Source organism: Haemorhous mexicanus, chromosome Z (genome assembly GCF_027477595.1).
Source record: "Haemorhous mexicanus isolate bHaeMex1 chromosome Z, bHaeMex1.pri, whole genome shotgun sequence".
In the NCBI taxonomy this organism is placed as follows: Eukaryota; Metazoa; Chordata; class Aves; order Passeriformes; family Fringillidae; genus Haemorhous; species Haemorhous mexicanus.
Window position 1 is genome coordinate 34,169,111 of NC_082381.1, and position 17,582 is coordinate 34,186,692.

At 39.8% G+C, this 17,582-nt stretch overlaps 1 protein-coding gene across 3 annotated transcripts in view; it reads right to left on the reverse strand.

Moving 5' to 3' along the window:
• ZNF608 (zinc finger protein 608) overlaps positions 1–17,582 on the reverse strand; it is an 83,030-nt gene that overhangs the window by 64,758 nt on the left and 690 nt on the right. For 2 of the 3 annotated variants that reach the window (XM_059873947.1, XM_059873949.1), the window contains exon 2: positions 13,745–14,791. In XM_059873947.1, the coding sequence (XP_059729930.1) occupies positions 13,745–14,629 (885 nt within the window). In that variant the 5' untranslated portion in view covers positions 14,630–14,791. Of the gene's footprint in view, positions 1–13,744; positions 14,792–15,757; positions 16,171–17,582 lie in introns of those variants that run through there. The other variant, XM_059873948.1, reaches the window with a different exon arrangement.

Here is a 17,582-nt window from a genome sequence, read left to right on the forward strand (position 1 = left end):
TTAGTAGGGAATTCAGCTAGGAGCACTTTTCCTTGCACTATCTCTCATTCTTGTGATCAGGAAATGCAACAGAAACTAAATCTGAAACAAGAAATGCTATTAAGTATACTTTCCTGGAGGTTGCTACTTAGTAGACTCTAGTTTGAGGGAGATTTATTCTTAAAAAGCACAACTACTGGCAACACACTCTGAATTTGTTAATACATGCGAAAAGCGCAACATTTTATACCACATCAGTGAATTTCAATCAAGCAATATGTAAAGAAACAAGGCACAGAATTGCCAAGCACTTAAAGGTCACACATGAAGCTCATAAACTTTTTCCTTGTCCCTTTACAAAAATTACACAGTATAATTACACACTAAAAACTCTCCTGTTCTTATACTGGATTCCAAATAAGAACTGAAAAGCTTTTTTTTTTTTTTTTTTCTCCCCATGCCTCTTTTGATTTTTTCTTTACACAAACTTGCCACTAGCAAGAAAAAAAAAAAAGGAAAAATGTCCAAAGAAAAAAAAAATGTCCATTTTATTCTAAGTATTTTTTTAATTATAAGTTAAGTCAAACTAAAAATGTATTTTATTACTAGAGATGACCAGACACAATTTACCAAACTCAGCTATATCTATTCTTTTTCCCATGCAAATTACTACAGCCACTGAAGACAAAAAATGGAATAGTTGTTTCATATAGGCCAAACATATTCTTCAGATGGTTTATAATCTGATCAAATCAAAACCTATTTCCACACAAATAATCGTGACTTGTTTTCTCAGAAGGCTTTGCCGACCAAAATACCAACAGCAGGGATATTCTGTAAAATAAAATGTTTTATTTTCTATGACCTGTGGACCAGTTTCCTTATTTTAACTCTGTAAATTCATTTTCACACCAGTGATGAAGAGAAGTAATCATAAAAAGTTCAAGAAGGTAAGAATTTTGAAAGGCTATAAATTACTGAAAAGTGAGTTTTAACTGAAGAAGCTTAAACAACATTTACTGCAGAGGTTACTCCATTTCTGCTATAATGCTTTCTTGGCTTTGATCTTTAAACCAATGACTCATGAAAATGATATCTTCAAATTTACAGGCCACCAGTAAGTGGGTCTTCAAAAAAATGTTGTACAACAATAAAGCAGGAACCACAACCACTTCGTAATCATTTGAACTGTCAACTAATTAATTATGATGCTGAAACAAAGGCCTATTTAAAAACTTGCTCTTAAAAAGGAGAGAAGAGAAAAAGCAAGACAGAAAAAAAGGGGGGTAGGCAGTTCTAGTGAGCAAACCAAACAGCATATTGGGGAGAGAGGTTCAAGAAAATGTATTATGTTTGCTCAAATTAACAGAAGCATTTCTCCCCCACGCCATTCAGATGGAAAACAAAATAGGGCAGCTCTCTTGCCACAGACTGGTGCCCCTTAGCTGGAAGCAGCTCCAGTTGTCAGGTTCTTGTCAGCAAGTAAGTGCACCAACACTTCCCTTCTCCCACTCTTTTGTTCGTACTTAATATGTGTGGTTTGTTCAGCAGTCTTTGCTGTTAAACAATTCATTTTTTTTCCTTGCCTCCTCTGCTTCAGGAGGAGGCAAAAATAGCAGACTTAGGCACAAAATATAAAGCTCATTTCCTGTACCTTAGTGCCTCATTCTTTCACCTCCTTGTCCATAGGATTTAGCTACCAAATAGGTCTTAATCTGTAAACAAATGATTTGCTCTATAATTAAGCCATTCACTTCTTTTTTTTTTTCCTTCCCTCTCTTTCTTTGGCTGCTTGGCTGCTGTCCAATGTGGAGGCTCACAGGTTCTTCTATTATTTAGTGCTGGTTAAAAGGCAATAAGCTCATTCAGAGTTTATAAAACTATAAGGTATCAACAAAAGCATTTAATGCTTCTCTGAAGCATTGTGATTTTGCCTGAAAAATTAATAAGGCGTGTTTGCATGTTTACATGTTCTTACACATATGTGTGGATGATAAGTGGGGGTGTTTTTTTATGGACTGGCCTGGTGATTCCCTTGGCATGTCTTTAAAAAGTCAGTTATTGTAAGCTACAAACACATGTATTTCACTCGAATTTTAATTGACTGTGTACTTCTTATCAACAACTGACAATCACAGGAACTGTGATTCACCATGGTTACAAAGCTGAACCTCAACTTTGATGTTGTATGAGAAAAAAAAATGCCATTGTGGCATTTCACAATGTTTGAAAATATAGTTTCTTTATAGAATGATGTTGTGAATCACAGGCATCTACTAGAGTAAGTGAAACCTTCAGAGAAGTAACATGTTAGTTTTTAAATCTTTGTTGTTAAAAGTCACTGATGACTCAAGAGAAAATAACATCGAGATAAGTTTCCTTTACCTCTATTTTTAAGTCCTTGTTCTTTTTGGAAAATACATTCTCAGGGATTAAAACCAGAACACAACATGTATATGTTTGTCTTCATGGAGATGTTTCTTTATACAACACAGGATTAGCAGGCTACCCCCTCAACGCATGACAGCAAAGACAATTAAATTTTTTTTTTAAAAACATGTCTATGTTTTTAATACTTAATACGTTAAATAAGTAAAGTACTGTAAGTGGATAGATAAATTTACAGGTGTAAATCTCATTTAGAAATGACAGGTACTTAGCCATTTCAATTCCAGCAATATACTTCCAATGAAATTCTGCAAGCCTATTTAAAGTCTATTACGGCTGCTGACATCAATCTGCCAGGCTTTAGAGTGCTAATCTCCACTAAAGATTTTCACCTACAAGTTTAGCCACTGGTATATTTGAATTAAATACTCAGTGTTTCTCTGTGTAGGCAACTACAGACATAAGGCATTAGAGTTCAATGGGCAATAGGGCAGAACTGACACAGAGCACCTAATGCTAGTATTGCCTGAATAAGGAATGAAGTTCCAATTTTCCTTAGATTCCAGTCTTCTCCTCAGGGCTTTAGTCCTGATTTCCACACTTTCCACTCAAAATTTCACTTCTTCCCCACTGAATATAATATATTCCTACTGTAGCTACTCACAGGAGAATGAACACTACAGGAAAACCCTCTTAATTTAAGGTATCGGATTCATTCACAAGAGCAGATCCATACAAAAGGACACAGAAAAAGATTATAATGAGCTGTACCTATTAACACTCACCAGAGATCAAATGAGTCTCTGTCCCTTCCCCCCCAACTAAATGACAACTTCTGAAGTTGCAGATAAGAGGTGGCAGCCAGACAGGTGTCAGGTATGCATACTCATCCTGAAAAACTTCTTAAAGGATCCAAAAAAAAAGTGCTAACCCTGCAGAAAAAACCCTGCCTCTTATCCTGAACTGACACAGCACATCCATATTTAAATGTTAATTATGTGCTTTGTTAACTTGTTTAATTTATCCCAATACAATGTACCCTCAATAATTACTTACCAGTTGAAAAGGGTTTGTGAAAATTAAGCAGTAAGAGTCATGTGAAACCTTTAAGAAATATTTGACTTTGAGAAAAAATATAAATCTTGGATGTAGTTTGAATGTAGTTGGCAACTTTTCCACCTAGAGTAAATGTGAAGGCTCAAAAATAAATATTCAAGAGCATTAATTTGTTTCTAGATGTGTTCGTGCAAGTAAAACAGCAGCCATAATGTGGAAATTTGAGTCACATTTTGCAACTAATTGGAAGCAGATTAGAATTCTGCCTCAGGGGAACATTGTCAAACTAGAAGCTGGAGCAAATGAAGAAAGAGGTGAAAGCATCGTGAAGAGCTGACAGATTTACAGTGCTCAAGGCAATAAACGGGTACTAGATGAAAATGAATGTGCTTCACTGTACTGCATGCAGTTTTCAGTCATATCTCAGCAATAAGAGCATACAGCCATGAAACAATTATTTTCAGAGAGATGGTGAAGGAAAGCGCAAGAATGAACAAAACACTACTCAGGTGGTGTGCAAAAAAACCTATAAATTATGCAGTGGCTCAAGTTGTTACAAGAATAATATAATTGGTCATAGTAGGTCCTGTTCTGCAACCTGGACTCATCTCAAGTAAGGGATTACAGAGACATAGCACAAGGAACTACTTACTTGAGTTGAAAAAGGACAGTAAACCCTTGCTCAGTGTGAGTAAGAGTCAAAGCATTAAGCTTTTAGGGAAAAAAAGAAAAACTCACAGATTTTACATTTTTAAAGCTAAGAAAAACACAGAATCCTGCAGACAGATAAATCAGAGGCGGAAGAGGAAAGGCCTTTTTAGGGGGCGATTAGGAAAGGTTGGAGGAGATCATAAAATGAAAATAAAGTGCAGAGGCTAATGTACCAATGCTGCAATGAAAACAGCTGCTAGCTTTCTCCTTCAGTGCTTGGCATCCATTGCAGCGTCACAGGAAAGACTGTTAAAAGATCTGGACATGAAATGTAAATAAAACTATTAGCCAAAACTCAGTTGCTGTATTTATAAAACAGTAGCAGCTCTTTTTTCTTGTGTATGTACGTACATGTATGTGTGTATATATATATATATATATATATATATATATATATATATACACACACACACACCCCTCCAGCACATATGTGAATATCTATATTGATATATATGTATGCAGGCATGTGTTTGCAAAACCCTCTCCTTAAACAGCAACTAGTAACACTTTACATAATATTGCACCTTACTACTGGCTCAAGTGGACAAGAATATCAATTTATGTTTTCAGTAAAACTGGGTGTGGAACAACCACCTCCATTGTTCTCAAAATGCAGCAGTATTTTTCCTTCAAATTCCAGAACTCCAGCGCAATACAACATATTAAACCCAGAGGAAAAATTAACTTTCAAAACTTTATGTCAAATATGTTAATTATGTCCATAAATACTCCTGGAATATTAGATCCTTGTAGTCAGGTCAAGCTAACTAAACAAATGCCTCAATGTTTACTAAATCAGATTCAAAACTCCTACCAGCAAAACAAAGTTCAATGAAGTAACAAGGTCCATTTCTAATTGTATTTGCTTCTAACTATTACCTTTTGTTGAAGAGATACAGATCTAGTTTCATTTCCCTCCTTCAAAAAGAAAGAATTGGCAAGAACATGAAACCCTGAAACATGCAAATACTGCCATTACTTCACTGCTACAAGCCTATAATAAAGCACAGATTTGATAGTACTATCCGTGTAGTGTGGCGAACCACACTCAAATAAACAGTTCTCCACAAAGAATGAAAACCCAAAGACCAAACCCTTCCAATTCAAACATTATTGTTGCTTTTAACATAAGCCATCCACAGAAATCAGCCAAGGAGGTGACAGGAAATCCAAAAATAATTTGGTTTGGCCCTGTGCACTATGAGAAAGGAGATTACAGTTTGATTTTCACTCTTCTTACTGGTTGAGGGAAGTGGCAAAAATCATGAAGGCTATGCTTACGTAACAAGCAACAATGGTATCCACAGACCCATTTCTACCAGAGTTCAGCTCAGCATCACTGAAATTCATCAATAAAGGTGGCACTTGAATAGCATGAACTTGTGTTGCGGGGGGGATGGGTTTAACAAAACCTCTGAATTAATTCAATGGATAATGCAAATGACTAAATGTGTGCAAAATCAAACTGTCTAGTGAACACAGTTAAAGAGGCCAGATGTGCCTCAAAATTTCCTGGGAAACACAGCCTAAACTTGGTGCTTTCTTTTATCAGAATGAAGAAAGCAAGCTCTCAGAGTTTACCAAACTGTGACCAATTGAAGCTTAGTCTTCTCTTGCTAATTGAAGCATGGAAAAAAAAAAGGCTAGTCTCTGAGGGCAAACTACAAACATATACTTTTTATATTCCAGTGCCACATGATAAAAAACAGAATCAAGCTGACTGGTAGAAATTTGACTGGCAACCAAAGACCAACCTATTATTTCAAACTGTTATGGGAAAGCAATAAAATTGCTACCAGGTCTCCTCATGTTACTCTTCAATAAAAAGAAGCCATTGGGGAAATAAGAGGAAAAGAAAACACATCAAAACCTCTAAAGTTTCTTTAAGTAAAAGTACACTTCTGTGGTGTTATGCCATCTGCTTCTTGGTTAACATGACAAGACAACTCAACAACTAGAATGCTAGTGTTTTGAAAACACCAAGTAACCAATAGATTTTAGTTTGCTCTTTTGACTGCAAAAACTGCATTCACATGCCACTATTGGCATATGCTTCAAACATCCTCATGAGGTTATTTCCCTTCCAGTGTTATTTGGTGGAGTTTCTCTGGAGACAAAAACCTCAAGCTGTGTTTGTGCACAAAAGTGAGATTTAGGCTAGGAAGAATCAGAAGCTGCGAGAAGATAAAGAAACCAAAAGTTTGATATTTTTTTTCTGAAGATCTGCTGACAAAGATTTATCATAAAGGACATACAACTGAATGTAGCACAATTTCACTACAAAATAGTGAAACAAAGAGCATCACATTTAATTCCTAATAGGTATTACAGGCAGAAGCTAGAGAAGTTGATCCTTTCACCTTGAGATTTAGCAGTATTTGTCAACTTACCATAAAAGCAAATATATTATAAATCTCTGTCACTAAATGCAACTTTCTTACTTGCAGTGTTAGCTTAAGATTTCAGAAAATTTAATCAACACCATAGTAGCCCTAGAGCTGGAAAACCTATCTATACAGACATGATTCCTACTTCACTGCATGCAACTTGCCCTGAACACTCAAATGAACTGTTCAATCAAGTAGTGTTACACATATATAAGCATATATATATTATGGAAGCATACATGTACACTGGGCGGGTGTCAGAGCAAGCTACCTATTCCTCTCCTTGATGTTTCTCTCAGCTTTTTCAAAAAAGAAAAAAAAATTACAAAGAACCTGCTTGTCAGTCAAGTCGCTCTGAATAGTTTTACAACCTTTCATTCAAATGTAAAGGCTTTGTTCCAATTGCCAAGACCATTTTGTAAGAGTGAAAAGAGAAAGTGCAACAGAGGGTGCTTACTGAAATCCTACCACACAACCAAAAGTCATTCTCTGACCTTCCTCTTTGTCCAAATGGCTACTCATTGCCTTCAGTAAATTGTGGTATTAAAGCAAGAATGTAATAATAATTTTTTTAGAATAATGATTCAAAACGTCATTTAGGAAGACCCCTCAAATCCTGCTATAACAACTGGTAATTATATTTATTAAAATTATCACATTTCAAACATATTTTAAAGCAAATTAAAAAATTATAGATTGTGTTACTGTTCACTCTGATGAAAGGCTGCAGTGAAAAAAGCTGCATTGGAAAGAAATAGTGCTACAAAAAGAGAAAAAGAAAGAGGTTTATGAAACAGAATATATATATATATGTATATATATATATATATATATATATATATATATATGAACGTTTCTGGTTTTTTTAAAAAGGTATTTACTTTTTGCAATTATGACATCATCAGAAATTTTCATGAAAGACTGCTTTGCCGTCTTTCACCCAACAGGAAATCAGGAAATGTTATGCAAAGACCACACTTTTTTTAAAAAAAATCCACATATATTCTGTGATTTTTAAGAAATAAAAAGAACTCCTTGATACTTAAGCGCACTAAAACAAATGCTAGTTTTTAGCAAAAAATATGGCCAGCCCTTCAGTAGAAGCCAATCCACAGATCCACATTTGTGAGCCTATATGAGGACACAGGGCAAGATCTATTTCTGTTGTAAAAAGTGAAGCACGCTTAAGAAGTCAGAGAACCTCCAGCCATTAAGGGAACATAGCAATATATCGCCATGTGAATTTGGACATTATATAAAGTACAATGTTAAGAATACTTTAAAAATAATAATTTGGTTGTTGGATCATTTGTACAAAGTATCTTAGTTCAGACCATGGTAGACTGGTTACATTCAGCAATTCCAACTGTATAGCATACAACAAATCTGGAACATGCCGCTCAAACAGTGAATTCTGTATTTGAGGAATACAGACCATGTGGCAGTAACACAAAACGGCCTGAACTACTGCAGAAGAAATCCAACCTTTTCCAAGGATGGGTGGCAGAAATCCAAAATATAAGTATATCCTAACCCAGAATGGAAGTAAAGGTGAAGGATAGCTGAAATTTTAGTACTTCTGAAACGATACTCTTGATGATGCTTGCGAAACATGCTCAATATCACATGTATCATTAAGAGACTTAGATGGGAAGTTTTTAAAAATTCTTTTAGAAATGCAAATAGCATGGATAACACAGGGCACATAAAGGGGAACCTGGATTCAACGTGCAAAGGATGTGTCCATTTAACAGAAAGCAGACCCCAGGCCCTCCCACTGATGTCAGTACTATGGAGATAACCCATTTCTTACGGTGGAGAAAAAAAAGGCACTGGTTCGAGCATGCGAAAAACCCTTCAGATTTCAGATTTTTGATTTACGTTGTTGTCGATAAAATAGCTTTCCAATTATGAAGGAATGCATTCTGTGTTAATGATCACAACCAGGGGTCCAAGCTTTACTCTTTTGTCAGAACTACAGCAGATCCTCCCCGCAGCTTCACCATTAACATGTCTGTTTCCTGTCAGACCACTCAGAGATAATGTCATTTATCTCAGGGCGGCACAAGACCAGTCATTAGCTTCAGTAAAAGACCTCAAACAAAAGCCGGATGGCGTTTTATCCAGGGCTCATAGGCTGCAGCCAAGAATCTCATTGCCTAACAGTTTAGAACAAGTTATCTTTAAAAGAGTGATTTTCTCCCTATCAAGAATTCTAGAACATTTCTCTGAAGAGCAGTAAAGTCTGCATGGAAAATTTTAGTCGGTGGTTTTATCGTATGCAATTAGGTGCCTGATAAGAGCTTGCTAAAGTTATCCTTTAGAGAGGCTGGGTTGTTGTTGTTATTGGGGGAGTTGTGGATTTTTTTCCCCTTTTTTTTACTTCGTAAGGAAAGACAGAGTAAATCAGGTTCTACCTCAATAGCAAGACCTTTGAAGAACTGACCCTTATTGTGCTTGCCTGTAGGAGGTGATTCACTATTATAAATTCTTCAATGACTGAGCTTCTGGAAATCTCTTTAAATGAAAGTGGAACTGGTTAACTGTATGTACGAACATGTGTTTTCACAGTCTCTCCTGTATTATTGCATTTCAGAAAGCTTCTATAAAGTGCCAGGTGAACTTTTTAAAATAATGATAACAATAATTAAAAAAAGAAAGAGTCGGAAAAATACTAGCAAATCTCAGCTTTTCAATTCCTGGGCTTATGCTGAAAACTAGAAACAGATGGTACTTTCCATGTTACTTGAATCTGGTTATTGAACACCTCTATGGTTACGGGAGATTTTGCTTAGCACTTTTAACATACATTTCACTTATTGAACTATAAAATGCTACTTTGGAAAAACAAGTCTTTATATATAGCTATAATTAAAACAGTCTTGCAGGAAAGCCCTTTAACATGGAGAACATGATTAACCTCGTGACATCTGGACAATCAATCCTTTCCTCTTTACTGGGTATTTATGAAGTTATTAAAATCGTAAAATTACTAATGCCCAAAGTGAAATATTTTTCCTGTAGCTCCGAATATGGTTATCAGCTTCCCTACTTTGTTTGATAGATGCTCTAGACCAGCCTCCATTGTGCTAACACTAACTCTTGCTTTGCACAGGAATTCAATAGACGATCTGGTCATACATATTGGCAGAGGTCAGCAGGTTCACACGGAAAGCTTTCGTCGGCCAAAGGGCAACACCTCTTCACCCAGCTCAAAAAGCACCGTCACAGTACTAGACAGCACTACAGAACTTTAAGAACCTTGAGCTGTGCTTATTGTTAGACACCCATACTTATCAATGTTTTTAACAGCTAAATCCCTTATGTAGCTTTCAAAACAGTTTGCTGTCAAGCAACAATAGACTTTGTTCTTTAATTACAGCAAGTGACCTCCCTGCCCTTTTATTTCACAGTGAATAAACTACACACAAGGCCAGCAAGAAAAGTACATGAAGAGCATATCTCCATAACATCATTAATCAAAGGATGTACTTAAATGATTTACATCAATAGGTAAAATTCTCCCAGAGATTCCTAATGGCATACAAAACACCATCAAATCCTAATGCTAAAACACAACAAGGAAAGTGAAGATAAAATAAATAATACTAGCCAACATGCTAATTTGCTAAAGACAACTTTCAAATGTGAAATGCAGTCTTAATGAGAAACACTAAGCTAAAAAAAGAGAAAAATTCCATCCTGGAGTATCACTAGACTGATACATTTAGAACTGTAACTAAACCCTTCTGATTACAGCTTTGTATCTTCTGCATTAATTTCATGTAAACATACTGTTTTTCACATACAAAATGAAGTTTTCCCATATCTCAGAGTAAATTATGACTGAATGAATTTCTAAATCTCCTCACAATGCATACAAAGCAAATTTTGTAGCTATTCTGAACACTTTTCAGTGGAACAGCTGTTAAAAAAACCAAAAAACTTAGCTGGAACAGATGAAGAGTTCATGCTGACAAACAGTCAGTAACTGTGCTAAAAGCAATATGGATAAGAAATGGAAAATGGAGACAGGTTTTAACACCAAAAATCTTAGGAGTGGTTAGCCTACCTGTCAAAGCTACTTATTCAGACATGTCACTGTTGGCTTAGCCACAAAATGGTCTGCACAAATATAGCTCAAACATCTTAGAATTACAGCACACTTTGACTTTATCCACATATTAGGGGAGTGGCGACTTTTACAACATACTTGCGGTTTCTGCATAAAAGAGCCAGTAGAACACAGACATTGATTTAATTAGGCTTTGTAAGATCCAATTTATCATGTTTTACATGACTTTCTGCAGCAAGGAAACATAATAAATAGACTAAAAATAGAATTGAAGCATGCTGTGAAAGCTAAACAGTGACTACAACTCCTGGGAATCTGCTCCAAGCTTTTCACAAATAGTAAACAAATGCAGTATTATATTCCACACCACATATAAAAACATGTAGGTTTTTAATCAGCAGTCATGAACTCATCCGATTCTAAAAGGAAACTTCCAAATTCACAAGGCATGTCTCGCACAACAGTAAGATAACTGAACATTGATTTCAACATGCAGGCTTAAAATTATGTATTTATCTACAGATACAAGTTACTTTGTGTGCAAGTATGGCATATATGTTCTAGCATATAAACAGTCAAAGCAATAATATTTCAACGATCTAAAACATTTAAAGAATTCTTTCTAATGACGATTAATCATTTGGGAAAAAAAACAAAAAGCAGAACAACATAAAACACTTCAATGTTACTAATGTTGCCACTGGCTGGACTTAAAATATCAACCATTATCAGCAACAAGCTACATTATTATTATTACTATTGTTATTATTATAAAAGGGAACATTCTTGGCTAAGAAAAACGCTAACGGACTTAAGATAGCAAGCAAGCACACCATTGTGCCAGACAATGGCCAAGGCTGCACGACTCTGGCGTGCAAAGCCTGTATTAAAGACGGTGTGTGCCAACAGCAGCGGCTGGTGCTGGAAATGCAAGCTCCAGACCTCCTCCTGGAGCGACATCTACAACACACAGAGTGTGCCACTGACGCTGAACTCCTCCATACGTGTTTGCTCTGAATTTGCATGCCGTCCCATTTACATTGCCCATAAGATTACTCGCACGTATATAGATTCTTCATACAATTTCCTGTGTGACTAGAGAGTTGAAAGAACACAAAAACGGGAGAAACCACACCACCCTCTAATCTCCGTTGCCATGGCAGCAGCCTTTGAGATACTGAAATGTTCAGATTGCCAGCTAAACAAAATTGTTGAATGTGAACATTTGGCTGAGAGATTAAAAGGCTAAGGGGGTTGCAAAAGGGCAGTACCTCCCACATTCCAGGCAGCCACTGAATCCAATCAAATGGCTCTGACTCTTTAACCACAGCCATTGTGAAGACCGGATTAGGGCAATTTATCTAGATAGTTAAAACAGATTAGAGAACTGCAATTTGAAGACTATTGGCAACAGAAGTAAATGCCTACTGTACTAAGATAATAAAGAGAACATGAGATTTTTGGACACCTTTCTGCAGTGAACAGCACTTTTCATAAATCAAAATGCAAACATATACACATGAATTACATAGCAATCTGGTTTTCTCATCTGCATTTAGACAAGGTCATAAGGCTCATTCAAATTCATCCATAGATATGCTATCTTAAAAGCAATAATACGCATACAATATAAAGTTCAATTTGTTCCTTGCCCTGAACAGAATCCTTTGGAATTATCTTCCAGTACTAACAATAATCTGCTATCACAAACACCCAAATCTAATCCTCAAGTCGACATAGTATTACAAAAACTTCATTACTAAAATAAAAAAAGCTGGTGGCCAGTCATAAGAAGACCTAACCTCCTGCTCCCTGAGCCCTTCAGCCCTCCTAGGCACTTACAGACCATACAGTTAAGACCACCCCAAAAGTCTCCCCATTGCAATATTCACTTGTGGAAGTTGTAAAAGCAGGTAATTTAGGACAAACCCCTGACAATACAGTCACAATATTAACACCCTGAGATTTTTCACTTGAAGGGTGTTGGTTTGCTTTATTTTTCAGGCAGAGCAGGTTCTCTTTGTTTTACAACGTGTAGAATTTACCATACTTGTAATCCTGGGCCAACACTCGCCCTCTGGAACCTCAGAAGATGGCTTCTGCCCTAGGGACTGAACTCCCACCAACACCAGAACATCCTTGAACCAGCAGCTGACAAAGACAACGTCTCACTCCACCTTTCCCAAATAACAGAGTAGCGGCCATCTATTCATACCGAAAGCATCCGAAATACAGAGGAATAAAACCACACACTCCCATCTGATTTCTTTCACACCATTGCAACCGCTCAACAAACAAGCACTTCAAATCCTACAGCCAGCATGGCACAGAGAGGAAAACTACTCCAGACAGGAGACAAACTGCTCCACTCTGTTCCAAAAGCTGTTTTGCATACACACTTCTCAGCACAAGGTGCATTTCACTCCTCCCAGCATCCTCCTTCCAGGAAGACAAGAGGCACTGCCTGTCTGCTGGCTCCTTCCTCCCAGTCACTACACCAGCTTCTGGGGCCTCTGGGCTACAGTTCCACGGAAGCCCCCAGCACAATAAGCATCCTGTGTCTCCACGAAGCACAACGGCGGAGCGACAGCTCCCGTTTCCTCCCCAAGCACAATCTCAGCTCCAGGCAGAGGGTCAGAGAAAGGGAGAGGGGTTCCTTTAGGCTTTGGGAGAGGAATAGCCATGAATGCCTGCTGATGTTGTGGAAGAGTCAGCACATACAAGACCTGCGGGGCCTGGAGCCTGAGCTATGCAGCCCCAGCCTGCAAACACATGCCATCCCACTGGTCCTGCTGCTCTCTGCTAAAACTGGGGACAGCTCAGTCAGGGTCATCTCTGCATTTCTCCTTCTGGGCAAGTGCAATTAAAACAAACAGACAAAACAGAAACGTTCTCCAGGTCTGAAGACAGGAGAGGAAATCACAAGGAAGAGCAGCACACTGGAAACACGTTATCTTCCATGTAGGGAAGAGGTCTCTGGGTTGGTTTTGTTGGTTTGCTTTTTTTTTAGGAAAGGAGGAAGGATATATGCATGTCACAAATACACAGCAGAGAGGACAGAGGAGCCAGACGTACAGTCATGGGACACTCATGGGACACTTATAGACATGGGGAAACACAGAAGAGGTGGAGAGGAGCTTAGTCCTACCTTTTCTGTTTTCAATTTCTTGATTCGCCTGTGGCTCTCCTCCTCCTCCTCTTCCTTCTTTACCAAAACAGAGTTCCCCATTAACCCTGAATCGGAGGTACTTTTGCTCACCTCCCCCACAGCAGAGGAGGTGCAGTGGAAAGGACTGCTGCTTCCACCACTGCCTCCTTTGGCCCCGAAGCCATAGAGGTGCCCAGAGGGAATTTGGCTATTGCCACCCCCACCGCCATTGGGGTGGCCCTGCTGCAGGTCATGCTGCTTGTCCTTCCTGGATTTTCCTGCATCCTTATCCCGCTTGGAGCCTCTGCTGCCTGGGGTTTTACCTGGTTTCTCCTCTTTGTTTTTCCCACAAGAGGCAACGGTGGTGGTGTTGCTGGTGTTGTTATTATTGCCGTTTGGGTTACTGCTCACACTTTGACCCAGTGCTGAATTCATGCCAGTTGCCTCTCCAGGGCGCCCTTGGACTTCCTGCCTTTTGCCAGCACTGCTGATCTCAGGAATCCCATACAAGGCAGCAGAAGGCAGAGATTTATTAGCATCCTTAGAAGTTTTACTCCTTTTCACTTTTGATTTGCTAGTCTCTTTGTGAGAGGAATTCCCCTGGGGAGCAGAGGGCTGAACAGAAGAGAATTTTAGGCCATCAGCTAAGGCTGAGGTAGCATTAACCCCACTGGAAGCCAGACCCCCGCAATCCTTGGAGCTGGTGCTGCTGCTGCTGGTGGTATTAGAATTATTCATCTCAAATTTCTGTCTGTCCTTCTCTAAGTCAGCGTCCAAATCGATTATTAAATTCCCAACACCGATTTCCCAATCATCGCCACTGTCATAAGTGTCAACTGCGTTTGGATCCACACCCTTTCCTGCAGTGGAAGTGTTCAATGACATCCTGAAGATAAGATCTCTAGAGTAAAAATCCGATGAACTTTTCTTTGGAGATGTGGGGACATTCGTTTATCTCCGTTGGGCTCTCTCTTAAGTTCAACTCTCCTTGTCTTCCTCCCCTAGGTGTGTCTAGGCTCACAACCTGCAGTCCACATCCACGTTGTCCTGTGAGGAGGGAAATAGTCAAGTATTTCTTCTCTGGGTGTTACCACAATATAACGTCACTCAATAAAGAGGGGGCAAGGTAGGGGGGAGCAAAAACATTCAGCATTGCCACGTTCTTAAGTTTGTTAAGCCAGAGAGACAGTGGCTGTGGTGTTTTTATAATGAGCACTTCTAATCTACTTGTATACCAACACCCACAACCGCTCTTTAAGAGCCATGTCCATAAAAAAGAAGAAGAAAAAAAAAAAAGAAGGAAAAAAAAAAAGGAAGAAAAAAATTATCTACATTATTTAAATCCACAAAGTTCAGGAAATCCAGTCAGAGAAGTGGTGCCTAGCTGCTGGAGCACATGTTGTAATCTAACCCCTTGGACCACCACCTAGGCACGAAGAGGAGAAAAGGAAGGACACGGATTCACTCTTCAGTGCATTCCATGGATTTTGTGGCTTTAAACCAGACCCTTGAAGTTTTGCGACTCTCCTGTATTATCTGTTACTCCACCCCCCCTTCCACTTAATCTCTTGGGGGGGGTGGGGGAGGAGAGTGCTAAGGGAAGTGGGAAACCTCATTTTCCCTGCCACAATACACCTTCTGTTAAAAACAAAAACCAACAAACTCAAATGTTTACTGGAAAACATTAAAATCCACAGGTTAAAATTAAAAAAAAATGTGAGAAGAAATAAAAATTCTCATTTCTTAAAAAAATATCCTTTAAGATAACAGTTCTAAAAGCAGCTCTAATGTATTCCTAGGTCACACAATTGTTAGGTCTGTTAAATATAGTATTACTGACTGTACAGGAAACTGATTAAGACATACACTTTAAGTGATCTGCACCAAGGTGGCCTCAGTGACCGCAAATGAGTGTGTGTTTGACAAAGCTTAGTTAAAACGATTTTTAAAGGGATCTCTCCCTTTTACAGTCGACTGCCGAAATATTCATACATATATACGCATAATGCTTACCTTTAATCCTTTATCATTTTTAATTAAACCAGCAAATCAAAATGCTGTTCCCACTCGTCTCAGCAACAACTCTGTGCCTCATTTTACTTAAAGAGCAAGTGATCAAGAAGTAGAAAGCAAGTATCATCTCAGCCAGTATAAATCGGTCAATAACATATCTCCCCCTACTTTGGCACACGGATCAGAAGTCCTTTTTTTTTTGTTTGTTTGTTTGTCTGGGTTTTTTTCGTCCTTGCTTAAAGAAAAAGAAGCAAAAAAAGAAAAAAAATGCTGTGCCTCACAACTTTACGAGCTGGGAGGTAATATTTCACATTCAGAAGTGAAGCATCAAGGACCAGATTTTTGTTTGTTTGCTTTTCCTGAATAAGCACCGAGAGGTAATAATCACCACAGTGATATTAAAAAGAAAAAAAAAAAAAAAAAAGAAGCCAAAAAAAAAAAAAAAAAGAGAGAAAGAAAAAAAAATGTTTCCCCAACTTCACACTCCGTCTTCAGCCCCGGACCTGGGAGCCATCCCGATCAGTAAGTAATGATCCCACGAAACAAACCTACAGGCGCCCGGGTGTTACAAGACAGAATGTGCTAACATCGGGATAAATTAGTGAAAGGGAGGAAGGAAAAAAAGAAGAAAGGACTGAAAATCTGGGCTGGATTCCGCCTGTTAGTTGGGAAGTGGCATTTTTTTCGCCCGTCCTGACAGATCTGATTTCTTGAAGTAACTTGAGGGGAAACGGGCGGGGGAGGCGGGGGAGGGGGAAGAGGGGGGGCGAGGAAGAAGAGGAGGAGCGGGAGGGGGGAATCACTGATCTGATAAACCGGTTATCAAAACATTTTGTGGGAGTGGAGGAAGGACTGCGTGCTCTCAAACGAACTAAATTTTCCCAGGGGTAAGATTTCGGGGAGGGGGGTGCCAGTCCCCGTCCGTTCGTCTGTCCGTCCCTCCCCCACCAGCCTTAGATCAGCGCTTTTTAAAAATAGGAATTAGGGAGGGGGGGGCAGGAGGGAATAAAAAAAAAAAAACAAAACCAAAAAATAGCATAGACATGTATCAGTTTCGAATGGCTGTCTCGGGGGGAAAAAAAAATAATAACAACGAAAAACCCGTGAGCTTGGGCTAGTCAGTCATGCGGTAAGTAATTCAGTAATTAGAGTCCGAGGAGATAAAGCAGACGACCTTTTTGTCAGGACAGATCGCTCCCACCTTATTGTCTCAGCAAACCTCGCAGTCTACCGTTATCACCCCCTCCCCCTTCCCTATGCCTCCCTCCCCCCTCCCCAAGTCAGACGGTCTCGGAGCTTTAGCTTAGTATTTTTAATTAGCCGGCGATGGGAAGCTAAAAGCCGTAATGAATTGCCGGTGGCGGGAGGGCGGGGGAGGCGCGGCGGGGCCCGCCGCCCGCCTCACGTGACGCCGCCTGGCTCCATTGGCCGCCGCCGAGCGGGGCCGGAGCGCGGCCGGGGCCGCCCCTCACACACCCGGCGGGGCGGGCCGCGCCCTGCCCCGGCCCTGCGCCGCGCCGCCGGCCCCGCCGCCTCTGCTGGAGTCCCGGAGTGCCCCCCAGGAAGGCCTCGCCGAGCCCCCCGCCACCTCCCCGGGTGGGGGTGGGGGCCGTTTACCTCAGGGCTTTCCCTTCCCTGCGCCTCAGGGCCGGCAGAACCGAGACGGCGATGGAAGCGGGCAGCCGCCGAGGGACGATCCCACCCCCCAGCTCCCGCCTCGCGTTTCTGGTGTCTCGGTGTGACATGCGAGGTGCCTCCCGGTCTGTCGGTGCCCCATCGCTCCTGCTAACGAGCGCAGTGCTCTCGGGGCCCGGGGGGGCGGGGA